We start from the raw sequence: 21,537 nt of genomic DNA, 5'->3' as shown, positions 1-21,537 counted from the left end.
CTCATTTGAGGGAGGAAGGCAGCTTCAACTTCCTGCTGAAGGTATGCTGGAATGCCAGAAATTCCCCAGACCAGCCAGAAGGGAAGTCTTGTCTTTATAGTAAAAAGCGCTAATAAAATATCTCTAGAATCTGCTCCTTCCTTTCCACCCACACTGCCACTAACTAAATTACCTTTTGTTCTCATCATTTGCAGTGGCTTCTTAATTGATTTCCCTGTCTCTGGTTTCTCTACACCCACCTCAGTCTGTACTCCATGTGGTTTCCAGAAGGGTGATCCGTTCAGAAATGCAAATCCAATCACAGTTTTTATTCACTTCCCTCCCCTCCCCCATGCCTGCAAGATTGAGTGCAGATGCCTGAGTGGCCTTCTGGGACATTCTGGAACTTTCACAAGCTGTTCCTGGGCTCTGGCTGACTTTGTTTTGCCACCCCTTTCTGTCCCCTCTAGTCTCTAGCTACTTGCCATCCTCTTTAAAAACTAAAAAAGTTCTTTTATGCCTCTGGGCTTTGGTCATGCTGAGCCTCATCTGCCTTCCCTGCCCCTTACCCTGCCTGTGTGCAATGCCCTGGCGGTCCCCCTACCCACCTCCCCGCGCCGTCTGTTGAACTCATTCACAGGATTACCTCCTCCTTGATGCCTTTTCAGGGTCCTAGCCACTCTACCCTGCAGTGTTGGGCCCAGCCTCCTTGAGATCCCACAGCATGTGCAGACTGCCCTGTCATGGCACCCAGGTTGCTCCAGGTGGCACCAGTGTGATCTAGGAGGTATGGGAAGGCCCTGCCCATACACCTGGCCTTGGGTGAGGCAGCTGGAGGGTTTGGCCTAGCTGGCCTTCCCTCTCCATTAGGGCAGGCTCACGGCCATTCCACCCGGTCTCTCCATCAGAGTAGTCCAGGCTCTAGGAGACCTGGGGCTCTGTTGGACAAAGCAGCCACAGACCAGCCCAGATTCAGGGAGAGAAGAAGTACTCTCATTCTAATCCATCTTCCATCCCCCATGGAGGTGTGTATCATAGACTGTATCATAGACTCCCACGATGCGGTGGCTGTCCAGTGGGGAAGCACAGCTCTCACCACCCACTGCCAAGAGCAAGGGCTATGCCAGCCTTTCTTTTTCTCTAGATCTTGAAGATATTCTAAGGCACTATATGTGGGTTCTAGTATATTAGTATACGTATCTCTAAGCCTCAGTGTTCTCCTCTGTAAAATGAGATTAAGGTATTAGAGGAGATGATATACATACCACGGTGCCTGGCACATAGGAATGCCCAGAAAAAATAAAATACGCATGGCTTGGTGCCTGTAGCTCAACGGCTAGGGCTCCAGCATATATATCAGAGTTGGTGGGTTCGAATCCAGCCTGGGCCTGCCAAACAGCAATGACAACTACAACCAAAAAATAAAAATAGCCAGGCGTCGTGGAGGGTACCTTTAGTCCCAGCTACTCGGGAGGCTGAGGCAAGAGAATCGTTTAAGCCCAAGAGTTTGAGGTTGTTGTGAGCTGTGACGCTACGGCACTGTACTGAGGGTGACAAAGTGAGACTCTGTCTCAAAAAAATAAAGTACTCAATTGTGGCTAAAACTGTCCTGGAATATACTAATTAACTCAAAGTAATTAAACGAAAAAGGTATAAATATAAAACTTCTAGGAGAACAGCTTTGTGAATATGAGTGTGGCAGGGATTTCTTAAACCAAAAATAAAAAGCATAGCCAAAAAGGAAAAAAAGATTGATAAATTAGACTTCATAAAAAATTATCTGCTCTTTGAAATTTAAGGACTTTTGGAGGAATGCTTTTGGCTGCCATGTGGTCCCAAGAAGAATGAAAGGTTACCATCTTTTTTCTGTAGATTTTCTGGGAAGCCAATAGGAAGCCTTAGCCTTAGAAACACTAGCCTTAGAAGGAAGTTTTGGAATGGTATGAGCTTAATAAATGTTAGAAAGGACTACTTTGGGTTCCCAGCAACAGAAAATGTAGCCAGGAGGTTTCTACTACGAAACTTGAAATTAGGGGGCACTTGTGTGCTCATTTCTAGCAGCTGAACAGGGACAGTTTCTGGTTCTCTGGGCAATTCTCAGCCACTAGAGTGGTTACAGGATGGCTGCACAGCTTGTCACCTTCAAAGCAGATGGAAGTGGTGGGCAGGAACAGGGTATGTCCCATGCTTTCCTGGTAGTTCCTCATTGGCCAGACTTGTCACAATAGCCAACTTCAAGGGAAACCGGAGTGGGGACCAGGTCACCATGATAGCCATGCTGGGACTCCAGCCCAGATCTGTTATGTCAGAGTCACCCCTGACTCAGACCAGTTTATCACCAGGCACAGTGCTGCACAGTCCAGGTTCTGTGAGGGAGGGAGGTGGTGGGCATGGACAGCGGGTGGATACGAGCAGGGCCCTGTGCTGTGTGCTCCACAGGGAGCAGGGGTTCTGGGCCTGTCATCTTTCCTGGGGAGTTGGTACTGTATCAGTTGACCACAGGTGTCCAGGGCACTCATCTGCCCTTGCTCCCTTCCCTTCATGTTTCTGTGATGGCCTAAGTTGCTAAGTTCACAGTCACATCCCTGGAAAGGAAGCCCTTTTATCTTTCCAGCATCAGACACAATCTCTTACTAATAGCAGGTGCTTATATATCAGACTAGCTTTGGGGGGGGGGGTTGTTTTGTTTTTTGTCTGTTTTTTTTAAACAGGGTCTTTTTTTTTTTTTCTTTTGAGATAGAGTCTTACTTTGTCACTCTTGGTAGAGTGCTGTGGCATCACAGCTCACAGCAACCTCAAACTCTTGGGCTTAAGCGATTCTCTTGCCTCAGCCTCTCAAGTAGCTGGGACTACAGACACCCGCCACAACACCTGGCTATTTTTGGTGGGCAGTCATCGTTGTTTGGCAGGCCGGGACTGGGTTCAAACCTGCCAGCTCTGGTGTATGTGGCTGGTGCCCTACCCACTGAGCTACGGGCACCGAGCCAGGGTCTTGCTTTTGTCACCCATGCTGGAGGGTAGTAGCATCATAGCTCCCTGCAACCTAAAATCCTGGGCTCAAGTGACCCTCCTGCTTCAGTTTCTGCCACCATGCCTGACTAATTTTTTCTATTTTTAGTAGAGATGGGGTCTTGCTCCTGCTCAGGCTTGTCTTAAACTCCTGGCCTCAAGTGATCCTCCCACCTTGGCCTCCCAGTGTGCCGGGATTGCAGGTGTGAGCCCCCTTGCCTGGTCGTATACATCTGAGATTTAAGTGCCTGACATCCCCGTGTCTCTCTTCCAGCCTTCCCCTGGCTTCCAGGGGAACAGGTAGATCTTAAGGATAGGCAAGGGGTGGGCTCATTGGCAGAAATCCACCTTGGCCATTAGGTACGACATCTGCATCTTTTTCTAGGCCTCCACTTGGTAATTCACACCAAGGTCCCTTTCAGTGGGGCAATATCAGGAGGGGATGAGGGGTCAGCCAGCTCCGTGCCTTGTGGGCCTTGTGAACTTCAGTGAGGCACATGGAGTAAATGTTTGAACTGGGACACAGGCTTCTGCTGGGGGAACTGGCTTGTGGGCAGCACCACACCTATGGTTCCTGACACCTGGACCAGCTCTCCCTCTGCCTCCCTGAGCCCTGTGACATCAGGGCTGCTCAGAGGTGGGGACAGCCTGCTGCCTTTCTTTGCCTTCCTCCGTCAGGCATACCTTTGGGCACACCTGTTACCCCCACCTGGTGTGAGTTCCTCAAACTTATGGACTTAGCTGCTTACGACCACGCCCTCAGCGCTTCACACAATGCCTGGCGTTGGAAAGATGTTTCTTGGCTGTCGAATGACTGCGTGGTAGATGGAAAACCTTCTCTCCTTTAGGCCCAGGGGAGCTGGGGTTGGGGGCTGAAGTCGGTGTCTTTCTGGTGATTTAATCCAGTTTGTCCCCACAGCCCCCAAGGACTGCTGGCGCTAAGAACACATGAGGTATTGGGGATTTGTAGGATTGAATTGAGACAGGAAGCAAAACTCAAAAGGCATTTACTGACATTAAAACAAGGCCAAGATTGCTTTCTGAAGAGCCCAGTTTTCTATTTGATGCCCCCCGGCTTCTCAAATAGGGGCTGTCTTAGGATATTTGGGTCCAAGAAGTGCCTTTCTCTTAAATCCTATTGAGTCTCGTGGCCTCAGGTGTTGCTGAGAATGCATGTCCTTGGCAGTTGTCCCTGGCCTGGCTTAAACTCCATATTTCCTGAAAGCTTCAGGAGTACTTCTAACCCACATTTTACCCCCACACAGTCTCTCCTTTCTCTGACTACTCATGCTCAGTATCCAGCGATCAGAGCAGGTGATGTTATCTGTGGAGGGTGCTAATTGCGCAGAGCAGCTAACTCAGTGCTTCTGGGCAGGGTCTCCTGTACCTACTGTTTTGCCAGCCCCAGGTGGCTTCTCACACACATACAAAGCCAGAGAATGATCTCCTTTTGTCTCGGTCTGGGGATGAACCTCCCAGGAGTCAGCAGCCCTAGTGGAGCTGAGGGAAGGGAGGGAAGTTCTGAGTTCCCAGCTGTGGCTGCTCTCACCCCTGGCCTCCTTGGGAACGTCTCCACTTGTGGTCTGGGGCAGATCTGTTTGTTTGTGTTTGAAGTTCCCCGACTCTGCGTTTGACGTCAAGGCAGGATTGCTGGTGGGAGTCTTGGCGGGGAGGTTGTCTCTGTACAAATGCACCACTCTGGCAGCCTCCCCAGGAGAATGCAGGCGTGGGGCAGCCGGGCAAGGGACGGCTGTTGTGAAACGTCCAGCTCAAGGATGGAGGCCACTTGTCCTTTCTCCTTCCTCTCCCCACTTTCCCTGGTGCTCTCTCTCTCCCTCTGCCTTTGCCTCTGAACATCAGCCCACCCCCACCCATGCCCTCAGGGTCAGGCAGTGTTTGCTAGGAGCCAAGGACCACCTCTGCTGCCCTTGGAGCCGGGTGCTGTGGTCAGCCGCGCCTGTGAGCGGAGCTGTCAGCTGCGTCACAACATCCCGAGGCCTCCTTACATTCTCAGAAATCATTTTGCAACAAGTTGGCCATGGCAGCCAGGCTAGACGGCTTAGCTGGCTGGGTTGGCAGGAAGTCCCCAGAAGCACAGTCCAGCTTTGGGGAGGAGGTAGATGTGAGGACAGTAGCCCTGAGTCCTGGGCTGAGGCAGGCCTGTGGTGGTGGGAAGGAGCAGCAGCCTCAGGGGCCACTGGAGGGAAGGCCGCAGTAAATCATGAGGGCTTCTGTGACTTTCTAACATTTGGGATGACATAGACAGGACGCAGCCCAAGGAAGAACGACTGTAGAAATCCAGTCAGGGTCCTAGAGGTGCTGGTGAACTGGACACTGGTCCACAAAGTGCACCTGCCATAGGGGGACTAACCAGGCCAAGAGGACAGGGGTAGATGAGTGGAGGGGCCCTTCAGGTGCCTCATCTCACTCTGCAAAGCTTGCTGCAATTTTTTTTTTTTTTCCTGAGACAGAGTCTCACTCTGTCACCCTGGGTAGAGTGCTGTGGCATCATACTCACAGCAGCCTCAAACTCGTGGGCTGAAGAGATCCTCTTGCCTCAGCCTCCCGAATATCTGGGACTACAGGTATGCACCACTTTGCCAGGTTAGTTTTTCTCTTTTTAGTAGAGATAGGGTCTCTACTTGCTCAGGCTGGTTTTGAACTCTTGAGCTCCACCAATCTACCTGCCCTGAACTCCCAGAGTGCTACGATTATAGGCATGAGCCACCGTGTACACCCTTGCTGGGAGCTTCTTGACAGGGTACTGGGCTGGGTGGTGGTTACTTTGAACAAATTCAGTGTGGATTCAGAGCCCGGGACAGGGTGTAGGTCCCGACGGTAACCTCAGAGGTTACTGGACTATTGGGTGGCTAGATACATTTAGAGGGTGTGGGCCTACAGCTGCTACTCACAGGGTTGGCTGCTTAGAGCAGTCTAGGCTTTGCTGGATTTGGGGGATTGGGTCCCAAGAGAGGTAGACCCTGCTCCCTGCCATCCTGCTTGTGCCAGTCAGGACCACACACGGATGAGCTGAGGGTGTGGGTTACAGAGATCATTATTTTGGGAGGTAATGTGGCACTTGGAGACTAGAGTGTTGAGTCAAATTCAGAATTCCTTCTTTAAGCATAGGATTGAGAAAGCTGTAAAACTTGGTTTCCTCATTATGAGTCATACATATAAAATACACCTTTTAGTCTCATGGGTTTAGTGTGTGTGGTCTCACTATTTATGAGTAACTCTGAAGGGTGAGTGATAACCTGTTGTCGTGCTGAGCTGGACTCAGAATTGAAGGCATTGCTACTTGCAAGGTGCGTGACCCTCCCCTAGCTGGTGACTGAGCTTTTCACAGCTTGTCGAGAATTGAATATTTTTCCTTGTAGGAAATGGTCCAAAGTCTGGAAGAAGTAGTAGTGAGTTGGTGCAAGATCTGGTGAATACAGAGTTTGACAGAAAATTTCCAAGTCCCGCTTCTGTAGTTAGAGCAGCATTGCTTGTGGGACAAGTAATGTTATCTTGCAAGAGGATTGGCCTGTCTCTATGGACCAGTGTTGGCTGCTGAACCACAACCATTCTCAGCATATTGTCCAGTTGGTTGCAACAGACATCTGTAATCAATCAACCAGGTTTCATGAAGCTGTAGTGGATAATACCAGCACTGGACCAACAAACAGACACCATTAGCTTTTTCTGATAAATGTCTGGTTTTGGACTGTGTTTTAGCACTTCATCTTTTTTTTGTTTATTGAGACAGAGTCTCAAGCTGTCACCCTGGGTAGAGTGCCATGGCATCACAGCAACCTCAAACTCTTGGGCTTACGTGATTCTCTTGCCTCAGCCTCCCGAGCAGCTGGGACTACAGGCGCCCGCCACAGCGCCCGGCTATTTTTCCATTGCAGTTTGGCCGGGGCTGGGTCCGAACCCGCCACCCTCGGCATATGGGGCCGGCGCCCTACTCACTGAGCCACAGGTGCCCCCCAACCTGGCTATTTTTTGGTTGTAGTTGTCATTGCTGTTTGGCAGGCCTGGGCTGGATTCGAACCCGCCAGCTCTGGTGTATGTTGCTGGTGCCCTAGCCGCTGAGCTGCAGGTGCCGAGCCTCACTTCATTTTTATCCAACCACTGTGCTAAACACTTGTGATTGTCAAAAATAATCCATTTTCATCAGATGTAACAATGCAGTATAGAAGTGGTTTGCCTTTCTGTTGTAACAGCAAAGAAAAGAAAGTTTTGAGACAATTTCTCTTCTGGCGCTTGTTTAATTCATGTGGAACCCGTCTATCCAGTTTCTTTACTTTGCCTATGTGTTTCAAATGGTCTAATATTGTTGGAATAGTAATGTCAGACCTTGCTGCTAGTTCATATGTAGATTGAGATGAATTTGCTTTAGCTCATCATTATCCACCTTGGTCTCAGGTCACCCACGTGGCTCATTTTCAAGATTAAAATCACGACAACAGAATTTCTCAAACCATTGACATACTTTGTGTTCGTTAGCCACATGTTTGCCAGACATTTCATGGATACTTTGATTTGTCTATACTGCATTACTTCTGCAATGGAACTCATACTCAAAAATAATATGAAAAAAAATTTTTTTTTTGGAGACAGTCTCATTATGTCGCCCTTGGTAGAGTGCTATGGCATCACAGCTCACAGCAATCTGAAACTCTTAGGCCCAAGCGATTCTCTTGCCTCAGCCTCCGGAGTAGTTGGGACTACAGGTGCTCACCACAACGCCCGGTTATTTTTGAGTTGCGGTTGTCATTGTTGTTTAGCAGGCCTGGGCCAGATTTGAACCTGCCAGCCTTGGTATATGTGGCTGGTGCCCTACTCACTGAGCTATGGGTGCCGAGCCAAGTAACATGAATTTTTGATATATCCATGGGTTCACAAAAATAGCTCTAACAATTTTTGAAAGATAATCACAAGTTGAAATGCATATTTTGGAAAGAATGAGGATATACCTTTACAATAAAAAAGTTTCAAGCGAAATGTCAGATATCAACTGTCAAACTTAGTACTTAAGGAAATTGGATATTTCCTACTTAACAACCTAATGTAATTCCTATCTCTCGGAATTGTCATTGGCATTCCAGGGAAAGAAGGTGATGAGGTACTAGACAAATAGATTCTTAGCACTGCTAGGTTGACAATTGTACATTGACGTGATTTCTGTAATTGAAGGAGCCTGTTATTTTACATGGGAATCTGGCGTCCTTCTCAGCCTGTGCCCGAGATTCATTTGTTATTTTATATGCTAACATCTGTCACCTCTGTTCCCATAGACTTAACCTCCTGTTCTGCTTTTCAGACATGAAGATTTGGGCTTCTGAGAGCTTCCAGCAGCCAACATCTGAGTCAGGGTTAGGATGACAAACATCTTAGCATCTGGCCTCTTACAAAGCCCATGTCATGGGCTTGGGAGTTCCCTACAGAAGGGACCTGTCCATCTCAGGCCCTGCAGTTTTAGGGTGGAGCTGACTTTGTTTGCAGTAGCCTGGAAAAAGGTGTTCTGTTTTACCTTTTCTATAGTTTAGGAAAAAAGTGTTTTCTGCATAGATGCAAAAAAAGCCTGGGTGGGGCATAACCCAAATAGCACCCACTGAAAGTCTTTCTGCTGCTCCTCTTCAAGGCCGTTGTTGCAGGCTGAGCAGGATCGATACTAACAGGATCCTATTTAGCAAGTACATTATGTATTCTGGACTCGGACTAAACAGGGCATGTATGTGTTTGCAGTGAATTCTTAGCAGTGCTATGGGGCATGCATTGTTTTCTGCACTTTACAGGTGAGGAAACTAAGACGAAACAAACTAGTTCCTGCCACACAGCTGATGTGTGTTGGTGCTTGGGGTACAGCTGCCTGTCTGTCTAACCCCAGCTGCCCAAAGGGAATGGCACAGTTAAATCATGGCAGGCATGGTCCCTGACCCATCAGAACAGGTGCTGTTATGAAACAGGAGACGTGGGCAGTTTGGCCATCACTACTGCCCTGTCTGGCCAGTCCCACACAATGGCTGGTCCCTGTTCTGCTGTCCTGTGGAAGCCCATGGGAAGTTTTTGCTCAGACTACCATTTTAGCCAGCAGCGTCCTCTCACTTTTGGGGGCAGAGTAGCTACTGGTTTCAACTCTCCTGTGGCAACCTCCAGGGAGTGGTCAGTTCCGTGGCCACAGAGGAGCCCAGCCTCCCAGGTCAGCCTGATCTGTGTGCAGGCAGCCGTGATAGACCCCTGGAAGGTTGACCCAGGATCCATGGGCACCAGCTGTGGGGAGGCAGGTTGGACCCCAAGGTAGAGGAGGAAAGTTGAAGACGCAGAGTGTAAGTGTAAGGCCTCCACGTTTCTGGGCGTTCTTGCAGTTTTGGGAACTATGTCCACTTCCTGTGGAAGTTTCTTCCTTTTAGTGGCACGTGCCTCTGCTCAGGCAGGCCCACCTAGAGATGTCTTGACAAACCTGGCCACCATCCAAGCCATGGTGGTGGCAGCCTCCATTCAGGAGGTTGGTGTCAGAATCACCCCTGGAGCAGCTTGGGAGGCAGGTGACTGAGGTTGCTTGGGATGCCAGGTTACGGGCGCAGGGGTGAATATGGGCAGGCGGCATTCCCTGAGTCCAGACCCTCCAGTCCAGTTGTCCTCTGAGTGCTGAGAATGGAAAGGAGAGAAAAGGATTGAGATCCCTGGAGTCAGCCAGGCAAGTGCAGGTCTTTGCCCTTAAAAGAGTGTACCTGGTGGCCAGGCATGGTGGCTCACACCTGTGTTCACCCACCAAGAGCTTCATCCTCAAATGCTGGCTTGTCTTTTTTTTTTTCTTTTGAGACAGAGTCTCATTTTGTCACCCTTGGTACCAAGGTATCGTAGGTCACGTTATTAACCTCAAACTCTTGGGCTCAAGTGATCCTCTTGCCTTAGCCTCCTAAGCAGCTAGGACTACAGGCAGCTGCCACGATACCTGGCTATATTTGTTTATTTGTTTGTTTGTTTGTTTGTTTTGGAAACAGAGTCTCACTTTGGCACCTTTGGTAGAGTGCTATGGCATCATAGCTCATAACAACTTTAAACTCTTGGGCTCAAGTGATTCTCATGCCTCAACCTCCTGAGTAGCTGAGACACAACACCCAGCTATTTTTAGAGATGAGGTTTCACTCTGGCTCAGGCTGGTCTCAAACTCCTGAGCTCAGGCAATCTACCCGCGTTGGCCTCCCAGAGTGCTATGAGCCACCATGTCCGGCCTTGCCTGACTCGTCTTGATGTTGGCCTGCAATGGCTACAGTCTTGTGCAGGGCAGATATATGAGTTATGAACTACTCCCAGAGCATGGCCTTGAAGGCCTGTGCCAGTGACGGATGGCCTTTACTGCTGCAGCTGGTGGTGCCAGCAGCCCAGCCTCTTCAGGTAATGTGGAAAAGAGCGGCTCTGAGTTTGCACAGCTGTTTGATCCATGGTTCTGTCTCTGGTCAGCCCTCCAGCACGGTGGTTTGAGAGCTGTTAGGGATGGAGGGAAGAGCTGGCTGTGAGAAACACAGGGATACGGCCCCTGTGTTTCCTTCCTTCCTTTCTCAGGCATTTTTGAGCACTTGTTAAGGGCCAGGTATGGAAATAGGCATGTGAGGACAGCAGTGAATGAAGTTGCACGGCCCCTGCCTTGATGTATGTTAATAGGGGGATCTAAGGCAGTCTCCTGGGGTCTCCCCTGTCCTGTAGTTTAGCACAAGCTAGGTGTCATCATTCCTGTTTCACAGATGAGTGAACCAAGACTCAGAAAAATTAATTGGACTTCTTCACGGCCACACAACTAGGGAATGTGGATTTGAACCCAGATCTGTTCAACTCAGAAGCCTGTGTTCTGCCTGTGCCCTGGGGGAGACTGAGCCAGAGCTGTTAACTTTAGTACGTGGCCCACTGTGGTCAGGCTGTCACAGAGTCACACATAGGACACTCTGAAGGGGAGGTGGGGACTTTGACTTGGCCTGGGTAGGGGCTGCGGAATGGAGATGGGTGGAGAGATTGAGGTCCCTATTTTAAATTAGCCTCTGGACTCTCAGGAAGGGAGGGTCAGGGTGGGGAGAGCCAGTGTAGGGCACCAGGAGTCTACTTACACCTATAGGGTGAATGTGCTTTGTGTCTGCAGGTTGTGAGCTTCATGCCCTAATGATGGTCTTGGGGGCTGTCCCCTAGTGGGACAGCAAATGGACTTCTTATGAGGGCAAGTCTTGGGTCTCAGCAAGAGTATTTGATCAGCAGTATCTGTGTTCATTTGTCTCCACTTGCCACTGAGCCCCCGTAGCAGGATTTATGGAATCTGGGGTCATGTGGGAGGGCTAGTGACCCCGAGTGGAGTGGGCTGAATCTGGGTCTGCCAGATTGTTGGTGAGCCTAAGACCAAACTGGCTTCTGGAGGAAATTTCAGAAAGGCTGAAGTGGCTCAGCACCCATAGCACAGTGGTTACATGCACTGAGGCTGGTGGGTTTGAGCCCAGCCCGGGCCAGTTAAACAACAATGACAACTGCAACAAAAAAATAGCCGGGTGTTGTGGCGGGCGCCTGTAGTCCCAGCTACTCGGGAGGCTAAGGCAAGAGAATCGCTTAAGCCCAGGAGTTTGAGGTTGCTGTGAGCTATAATGTCATGCACTCTACTGAGAACGATATAGTGAGACTATCTCAAAAAAAAAAAAAGAAAGGCTGATGTGGGAGTAGTGGTTTTGTTGTCACCATGGTTCTCCTTTCATGCTCACATCCCTCTAGCCACAGGGATTGTCAACCTGGAGTCTGTGGATAGATTTCAGGGTGTCCACAAACCTGGGTGGGGAGAAAAAAGCACCTTTATTTTCATTAACCTTAACAGAAATAGAACACGTTGTTCTACTTGGTTGTAGGTGACAAGGCACAGTAATCTTAGCAAATAGCTGTGACTAGGCCATCAGTGGGAATCACAGCCTTTTTCTTACCATATCGCCTTGGAGTTATCTGAAAAAGCAGTTTGTACTTCTCTCAATTCCATGGTTATGGTCATTATTAGACCCGCTGCTAGTTTAATACTTTAATAAAGATGCTTCTGTTATGCTTACAATTTTAAGCAATATCTTGATAAATGTATTTAAACAACAACTGATTACTGTTGTAATCCTAAGTGTTTTATTTTATGCATTTAAAAGCCTTGTTTTTAGAAAGAGATCACAAGCCTCCCCCGTCTGCCAAAGAGATCTATGGTCCCCAAATGATTATAAGCTGGGAGTATTTCTAGACATTTAAAATTTTAAATTATTATTATTTTTTTCATACTGGGACTCTGTTGATAAGAGTCTTTGGCCTTACAAAAATATACTGAGATTTATTTATCTTGAGATTAAAGGTTGAGTATCCCTTATCTAAAGTGCTTAGGACCCGAAGTGTTAGATGACAGATTTTTTTTGGGGGGGGGGGATTTTGGAATATTTGCATTATACTTAATGGTTGAACATCCCTAATCTGAAAATCCGAAATCTCAAATGCTCCAATCAGTGTTTTTCCTTTGAGCATCAAGTTGGCACTCAGAAAGTTTCAGGTTTTAGAGCATTTTAGATTTTGGATTTTTGGATTGGGATGTTCAACCTCTATTTACAGACGGAAGGGAAAGGAATGAACAATAACAGCAAAACCTGTGTGGGGCGGCACAGCCTGGGAACTGTCTCCAAATGGCAGGGTCCTTCAGGAGCCTTGGAAGGTGGTACTTGCCTTTGAGGGGAGTCTTGAAAGTCATCCACAGGAGGACATTAGAGTCCTGTCATCATTTTGGAAGTGTCACTGGGTCCCTGGGTCACTTGCTCTCAGCCAAGCCAGACGCCTCTCTGGCTCTCTGCGGTGATGTGCTCATATCCTTCTGGGGCAGTCTACTGGGCCTGACCTCCAGTTGGGCCGCATCACCCTTGTTTTTAATCAGTTCGAGTTTGGCCCTCTTTGCACACCTTCCCTGCAGTCCTCAGTCCAGTATTGGGTGCCGGGTCACAGCCCAGTGTTTGACATAGAGGGTGCCGGGCTAATCTAGATCTGCCTGTCCTCATTTAACTTATCTTATTTGACACTGTAGCCTCTTGAGAGTATTTTGAAAGCTTTGGACACCCTTCCTCTGGAAAATACACAGACTTAGGTGTCAGGGTATGGATCCCTGAAAGCTTATTTGGGGATCCAAGTCAAGGGCCCTGACCAGTACTGCTACAGCCCAGCAGTCGTGGCAACACTTTGTATGCTCACTGTGTGCTGGGCATGTGCCAAGGGCTTCATTTCTGCTCACCTTCCCTGAGAGACTGCTGCTTTGTTATCCTCACTTTCTGGAGGAGGAAATGGAGGTTCTTCTGGGGGATTGGGTAACTCATCCAAGGTGACAGAGCTAGGGTGTGACTGAGCCCCTGGATTCCAGCCTAGGCAGTCTGATTTTAGGCTGGAAGCATCCTAGGTAAGTTACCCATCTTCCCCAAATCCCAGAGTCTTCCACGTTATCAATTACTGACTCCCTGTACCCCGACCCCAGCAGGAAGGCCTTCATAGGTTTAACCCAGTTCTCTGTTCTGACCTCATGGTTCTGAGAGTAGGGCAGTGTCAGCCCTGCCAGAGACCCAGCAGGCTGCTCTCCTCATCACATTGCTGGTGTCTGCTTGAGCTCCCCTGGAGCTTGCTTGGGGCTTCCACATGCTTGGGCCATGAATGAATACAGCCTTTTCTTTCCTGGACTTTTTGCAGGCGAAGCTGGTCCGGTACATCTGTAAGCAGCGGCAGTGCAAGCTGAGTGTGGCTCCCAGCGAGAGGACCTCGGAGCTCAACAGCTACCCCCGCTTCAGCGACTGGCTGTACACTTTCAACGTGAGGCCGGAGGTGGTGCAGGTGCGTGGGCTGGGGCTCAGGCAGGGGTGGGGTGAAGCAGAGGGACCACACAAATCCATGGCCAGCTCCACTGTGGCAAAGAGGAGTGATGCTCTCTGCTCTGAAGAAGGAGATGTGGGGGCAGCAGCTGCCAAGAAGGACCGTGGGCAAATATGGTGTGGTACTTTTAAGTCAGGACCTTATAGATGAGGGCGGCCTGACCATGCTGGGCATTCATTTGTTCATCACAATGACAACAGCCAACTTTTCTGCAAGCATTGGCTGTGTGGCACACACTATGTTAAACTCTTTGTACAAAAAAATCTCACTTTTTACAAAATCCTATAAGGGAATTACTATCCTTGTCGCCATTTTATCATCAAGGAAATTAAAACATTTCATTACTCAGAATGCTTGAGTAACTTGATTAAAATTACACAGCTAGTTAAGTGATGGCCTGGGGAGTTAGAAAAGAGGGTCTGACTTTAGTTTATTCTTCTGACTGCTATGATATAGTTTTTCTTCCTTTGTTCTCTCTTCCCATCCGTACAACCTGTACCCACCCTCTAGGCAACTATCCAACCAGTGGTCACAGGGAGTGTCCTGGGCCCAGCGTCAGGGCGCAGGACAGCTCTCATAGAATGCACATAAATCCATACTTGGTAGACATGTTTCACCCAGTTGGGTCTTTAAATCCCCTGCTTCTAGTCTAAAATTAACAAGATTGGCTCTTGCTACTGTTTAAAAAGGAACATGAATTTATGATATTTAGATGTTTTGGAAAACAGAAGGGGAAAAAAATCGGATACATTTTCCCACTACTCAGAGAAAATTTTACCATAAAGATCTAGTCTTCCCTATTTCCCTACCAACGCAGAAGTCTTTTAAAAAATTTCTGGGTGAGAAATGGGTGAGACTTGGCCTGTGGGTATTAAGCACTTAGAACATGACTAGTCCAAATTCACATACGCTATATCAAAGATATAAATTTGAAGATGTGCCGATTTCTAAAGACTTGGTACAGAAAACAGAATGTAAAGTTTCATTCAGAACTTTTTAATCTCTAGTATAAATTGCACTCCTTTGGATATATAGAGTTAAATAAAATATTAAAAGTCATTTTCTATCTACGTTTGTTTTCTTTTTACTTTTTAAAACATAGCTACTTGAAAGTTAAAAATCTAACTATGCAATTTGCATGATATTTCTGTTGGCCAGCCATAGTTTAAGCCATCCTGAATAAATTAGTTTTGTTTTTATAATTTGACATGTGTACCAACATGTTTTCTCCATGTTTTTATGCTTTTATATATGTATGTATGTTTGTTTTCTGGAGTGTCAGTTACCAGGCAGAGGTCAACTCCAGCCATGGGCTATTAGATACAGCATAGGGGGTTAACATTATTTGTGAAGCTGTTTGTATACTTAGGAATTTTCCCTATGAGAGGTTCCTGGACAGGAAGTGACACCAACACAAAAGGTTCCTGTCCTAGGGAGGTGAGGGTGAATGGGGGACTCACAGGGGAACTCAGCGCGAGAACTCTCAGCTTACAGCGTACTTCAGCTTACAGTTGAGGACGCTGGGGCCCTACACCAGTCACAGAGCTAGCAGCAGAGATAGTTTTGAGGTTCAGACCCAGACATACTGGATTCCAAAGTGCATTTTCGCTTCCTTTCTTGGTCCTAAGGCATCTTTGGCAGATAATGTAGCTCCCTGAAGGATTTCTCCCCAGAGACCTGATGTGCAGGACTCCTGGCTCCATGCATGACTGTCTTTGGGAAATGGGCTGGGTATTACTGGGGCAGGAGGCTGGCTGCAGGGCTGCCTTGTCACATGGTCAGCTCTGTGGTAGCTGGGGTAGGGGTCTTCTAGCCAGGCCCAGGGGCATAGGGGATACTGAGTCTGGTAACGTTTGAAGTGTAAGGCTGTAAGTGGGTGGTCAGTGAGAGGTGAGCTCATTTGTATCTAGGGATTAGGCAGGCCACAGAGCCCTGAGGCCAGAATGAGGTTGAGAACCAGGATGCCACTTGGTGTGGAGAATGGGAGCAGAAGTCTTAGCAGAGCTCTGGGTTAGGGCTGCGGCAGGAGCATCCCTCCTGCCCAGCGGCCTTTCCAGCTAGAGTTCATGAGGCAGCTCAGAAAGGGACGTGTTTGGATCAGAGTTCCTGTTCTTCCCTGGCCATGGACTTGTTCACATTTTCTTTCCCACCTGGATTCCCGTCTCAGTAAATGGTAGCATTGTCCACTGCTTGCTGAAGGCACACACTAGGAGTCAGCCTTCATTCCTCCCTTGCTCCTACCCAGGTGTGTGAGCCCTGTGGCCTCTCCTCCAAGACACCTTGCACACCTGTCCACCTCCTCTGTCTCTGCCTCCAGTACTGTGGTCCAAGCCTCTGTCATCTCTTGCTGAACTGCTGCAGCAGCCCCTTGACTGGTCTTCCTGCTTTGTCCTTTACCCTCTTCATTCCATCTTCTGCCCAGCAGCCAGAGAGCCTGCCTAGAAACATAAAGTAGATCATGTCCTTGTCCAGTGCTTCCTATTTCCTTTAAATGCAAGATACCGCCTGTGATTTAGCCTCTGGCTAACTCTCTCTATCCTCCTCTCGTCTGCCCTTTCTTTTGCTCTGACCTCGCACAGGCTCTTCCCCTCCATGGAGTACTCTTTCTGTGACTTGGCCCCTGAATGTCATAGTGTTGGCCCCTTATCACCTCCCCTGTGCAGTCTTCCTGATGATCTGATCTAAAGATCACCCCCACTTTTCCTTCTCTTCCAGTGCACATGGTGCACAGACCACTTTCAGGAGTTATCTAGCTCATTTGTCGTGTGTGATCTGGCCTCCTTCCCACTGGATACCAGTTCTGTGACATGGGGACCTAGCTGCTCTGGTTGGTTTGCCACAAAATCCCCATTGAGTACTGAGCTCAATATGGCAGTCATTTGATTTGAGATAGATATAAAAATATTTATTTATTTATTGAATGAGTGAATTTCATCATGACATGGTAGATGGCTCCAGGAGCCAAGGGTTTGGTCCTAAGTGAGTGCTGGCTGACCCAGGTTACTCTTTTTTTTTTTTTTTGAGATAGAGTCTTATTCTGTCGTCCTGGGTAAAGTGCTGTGGCATTGTAGCTCACAGCAACCTCAAATTCTTGGGCTTGAGAGACACCCCCCCCTTGCCTCAGCCTCCCAGGTAGCTGGGACTAGAGGTGCCCACCGCAAAGCCTGGCTAGTTTTTCTATGTTTTAGTAGGGATGGGGGATGGGGTCTTGTTTTTGCTCAGGCTGGTCTCAAATTCCTGAGCTCAGGCAATCCTTGGCCTCCTGGAATGCTAGGATTACATGCCTGAGCCCCTGCGCCTGGCTGACACGGTTTACTCTTAACTCTGGCTTTCAGCGTAAGTCTTGCAAGAACGGCCACTGTGGGGTTCATAGCCCCAATGAGCCACCTGGACAGCTGCCCCTGAGTCACCTCCAGAGAGAGTCCTGGGAGAGTTGGCACTCCCAGGGAAGATGGCTTTCTCTGGGAAGGTGGGGGAACCAGGACCCCAGAGAGGTGTTGGGCCGCTGCACCGTTCCTCCTGACTGTGCTGGCTTCCTCTTCCTTCTCAGGGGTTTGTGCTCCTAGAAGCCTGTCCAGCACTTAGCTGCCTGGATATTGAGCTGCACCTATGGCTATGTGGTGTCCTGGGATCCCTGAGCGCCCTGACAAAGCGCGCTTGGTATGTAGTCCTGGTTGCTCTAGTACATTGTTTCATGAGTTATCACAGCCCTGTTAGCTGGGACCATTTCCACCATTTCACAGTTGAGGAAGTGGGGGCTCAGTGGGGTACAGTAACTCAACCAGGACCCTAGAGGCAGTGAGGAACAGAGCTGGGTGCCCCCACACCGCTCTCCGAGTCTTGGCTCTCAGCCACCCTCTCTTCTTCCTTTCAGGACAGCAGGGTTTGGGAACGTAGCTAACTTCCACCTCCCTGACCCTCAGTCTCCTGCTCTGTAAAATGGGGGAATAACTCGTGCACCACTTGCCAGCCCAGGCAGTCGTGTTCTCTGGAGTAGAGGAGCGAAAGTAAGACCAATTCCCACCTCTTACACTTAGCTGCTGATATCCCAGGTTAGAGCCACACCCAACAGAGACCAGAGGAGAAGCTTGCACTTGAGGTGGCTCTAAATAGCTTCCCGGAAGTGAAAGGGAGGCTGGAAACAGGGGCCGAGGAGAGGCCGATTTCTGAATCAAGACGTGGGTATTGGCTGAGGACTTAGGACAGAGAGGGTGGTACCCTGGGCTGAGTGGTCAGCTCCTGTCCCCTAGCTGGTACGAAGGGCATCCGTACCAGCAGGGCTGAGAGAGATGGGGCCAGAGTGTGTGTGGGGGAACAGAGGACCGTGGACTGGCTACAGGAGCCCGCTCAGGAGCCCAGGAATGAGCAAGTGGCCTTCTGCCTGGGCTGTAAGACCCACAGGGTGACTGGATGTCACTCCATCTTCCCCAAACGAACTCTCTGAACCCTCTCAAGATTTCTCTTTTTCTTCCTCTCAAATCTCATGTCAGTTCCTGGATATCCTAAAAGCTGAAAAGAAAGTGCTATTCCGTTTAGTAAATCCGGCTCTAGCCCCTTCTGCCTAGGGAGAGGGATGCCTGTAGGAGTTCCTCCTGGTGTTGTGTGAGAGCCCAGCGCTGGGGGTGCCCCGAGCTAGAGCAGTCCCTTTGGAGCATGGGTCTCAGGGCTGGCCATGGGTGTGGGTCTGTTTTAATTTATTTCTTAACCCAGGCAGTTCTTGGGACTCTGACCTGACACTCTCCCCTAGCCCTCCCTTCCTAAGCCCTGAAGGATTCTGTGTGTTTTCAGTGGGAATTGGTTGTGGAAGTCCTGTCTATCAAAAGTAGTTCCTTAACTAGAAGAAAAAATTCCAAACAATGTAAAAATCTATGCCTTTCCCAAGTTGATCTCATAGATGGAGTCTTTTAACTTCTTCATGTTCTGTTTTTCATCTTCCCAAATGAACCATTGCTTTTTAAAGCATTGGTTTTGCTAGAAAATATGTTTATTGTATGTGCACGTGGGGAGGGTGGACTAAAACAATTCCCCTGTCCCTGTTATGTAAACCATTGTTTATTTTTTTAAATAGCTTTTTATTTGGGGATAATTTTAGATTTACAGAAAAGTTGCAGAGATGTACAGAGGGTTCCTAAATATCCCTCACCCATGTTCCCCATTGTTAATCTCATACCTTACCAGGCTATGTTTGTTACAACCAAGGAAACAGCACGGGTATGTTACGATTAGCTGAACTCCAGACTCGTTGAATTTCACTGGTTTGTCCTTTCACGTCCTCTTCACGTTCCAAGACTGAGTCCAGGGCCTCACATTGTTTTTATTTGTCATGTCTCCCCAGTTTCCTCTGCTCTGTCACAGTCTCTCTGTCTTTTTTTATTTTTCATGACCTTGACAGTCTTGAGGCCAGGTGTCTGGGTTCATCTGTTGTTTGTTGGGATTTTGGGTTTTTGGAAAGAACGTAACACAGGTGAAGTGCCCTTCCTGTCACATTAGGGGTACCCAGTGTCCACATGGTTTCCTTGATGACCGGACCTCATCCCTGGGCTGGGGTGGTGTTTGCAGGTTTCTCCTTTGTAACGTTACTGTGGTTCCCTTTTCTGATCTTACTTTTTGAAAGTGAGTCGCTCTGTCTGGCCCACCTTTGGGGCTGCAGGGAGGTGGGTGAAGCTCCCCACCTCTAGGAGGTGGATCTCTATGTATTATTTGGAACTTTTCTATGGGAACGAGTTGTCTCTTCTCTTCCATTTATTAGTCATTTGCTTCTGCTGTGTGGTGCAGACATCACCACCAGACCTTTTTCATCTTCCCAAATGAACCATTGCTTTTTAAAGCATTGGTTTTGCTAGAAAATATGTTTATTGTGTGTGCACGTGGGGGGGTGGTGGACTAAAACAAAGAAGGAGATAAAGTGAAAGAAATCCCTACCGCCCGTGTCCCTGGGGCTGGCCTGGCTCCCGCTGCAGGTCCTCTCTGCTGCACACTGGGGTGAGGCCGGACCTGCTCCTTCCCCTTAGTGACTACATGCAGCTGCTACCAAAGCATCTTCGTGTGTGTGTGTGTGTGTGTCTCTGCAGGAAAAAAATTCTGGAAGTGAACTCACTGGGCTGAGTTTATTTTTTGTTTCTAATGCTGGTTACATCTTAAATGATGAGCTGAATTTTACTATTGTCATAGTATCCTTTAAAATACAATAAAACAAAGCAGTGTTTTCTTCAGCTTTTTTTTTTCTCTTTCAGATTAACGTTGACGGTACAGTACAATTAACTAGGTTATAATGTTTGCATTTGGTAGGTAGAGTCCCTGTTGTAGTCGCGTCCCACACCCAAGAGGCATGCCGTATACCTTTACGCTGTGTCCATTCAGCGGGAGCACGCCAGTCCCCTCCCTCCTGCCCGCTCCCTCCTTATTCCCCCTCGTCCCCTTCCCCCTAACTTGAATTGAGCTTTTCCTCTTATGTATTAGATTGTCTATAGGCTTCGTATTAGTATTGAGTACATTGGATGCTTGCTTTTCCATTCTTGTGATACTTTGCTAAGAAGAATGTGCTTCAGCTCCATCCAAGTTAATATAAGAGAGGTAAAGTCCCCATCTTTCTTTATGGCTGAATGTATTCTTCAGATTTTTCAAGCAGGCAGTGCAGAGAAAGAGACTCTCATTCCAGATACACCCAGGACAGACGGTAATCTGCACGTCTACCTTTTCCAGACTTGCACTCAGTGAGGTGGTAGTTAGGACTCTCCGCCCCTGTTCTTGCATGCTCCCCGGGAAACTGTGTAGGCCATGGCCTCAGAATAGGAATCAGAGAGGCAGAGGAGAGATAAGGGTCCCTGGGTGGGTTGAATGGTCACTGTGGTGTAGGGCCTGATTTCTGGCCCACCCTGGCCCTGCCTCAGGAATCCTCCAACAAGCCTAGGCCTTTATGGGATCATATGTCCTCTGCTGTGTCCTGACTGGCCCCTTGGAGGCTGGAAGCTAAATAGCATTTTCTTTCTGGCCTGTCTGTCCTGGTCCCTTAGCCTACCTACTGCTTAAGGATCTGGAGAAGCCCCCAGGGGACTCAAAGCAAGGAGAAAGGGTGCCAAGGTCCTGCTAATGCCCACGTGGGACAACATGCTGGCCTGTCATGGAAAGGGGCTTCCCTTTGTCAATTTCAGAAAGGACCTATAGCCCGTCAGGATCTCCAGAAACCTGACCTGGGAAGTAGGGCAGGAGTCTCTGGGAGGCAGCTGGTCTGGTGTGGAGGGTCCTTCTAGAGCTGGCCCTCTTTCTATCTGGCCCTGAAGTTTGTTCTGGAGAAAGCCTCCTTTGAGGCAGCTCAGCACTCTGCAGACATAGTCCCCACTCTGTGTGTGTGTGTGTGTGTGTGTGTGTGTGTGTGTGTGTGTGTGTGTGTGTGTGTGTGTGTGTGTGTGTGTGTGTGTGTGTGTGTGTGTGTGTGTGTGTGTGTGTGTGTGTGTGTGTGTGTGTGTGTGTGTGTGTGTGTGTGTGTGTGTGTGTGTGTGTGTGTGTGTGTGTGTGTGTGTGTGTGTGTGTGTGTGTGTGTGTGTGTGTGTGTGTGTGTGTGTGTGTGTGTGTGTGTGTGTGTGTGTGTGTGTGTGTGTGTGTGTGTGTGTGTGTGTGTGTGTGTGTGTGTGTGTGTGTGTGTGTGTGTGTGTGTGTGTG

At 48.7% G+C, this 21,537-nt stretch overlaps 1 protein-coding gene across 2 annotated transcripts in view; it reads left to right on the top strand.

Moving 5' to 3' along the window:
• The window catches only part of KSR1 (kinase suppressor of ras 1), a 166,289-nt gene that overhangs the window by 76,559 nt on the left and 68,193 nt on the right, over positions 1–21,537 (top strand). For both annotated transcript variants that reach the window (XM_053569144.1, XM_053569143.1), the window contains exon 2: positions 13,699–13,839. In XM_053569144.1, coding sequence (XP_053425119.1) covers positions 13,699–13,839 — 141 coding nt within the window. The remainder of the gene's footprint in view (positions 1–13,698; positions 13,840–21,537) is intronic.

The sequence above is a fragment of the Nycticebus coucang genome, chromosome 18, assembly GCF_027406575.1.
Source record: "Nycticebus coucang isolate mNycCou1 chromosome 18, mNycCou1.pri, whole genome shotgun sequence".
NCBI classification, from domain to species: domain Eukaryota; kingdom Metazoa; phylum Chordata; class Mammalia; order Primates; family Lorisidae; genus Nycticebus; species Nycticebus coucang.
This window is presented reverse-complemented; position numbering and strand designations above follow the sequence as displayed.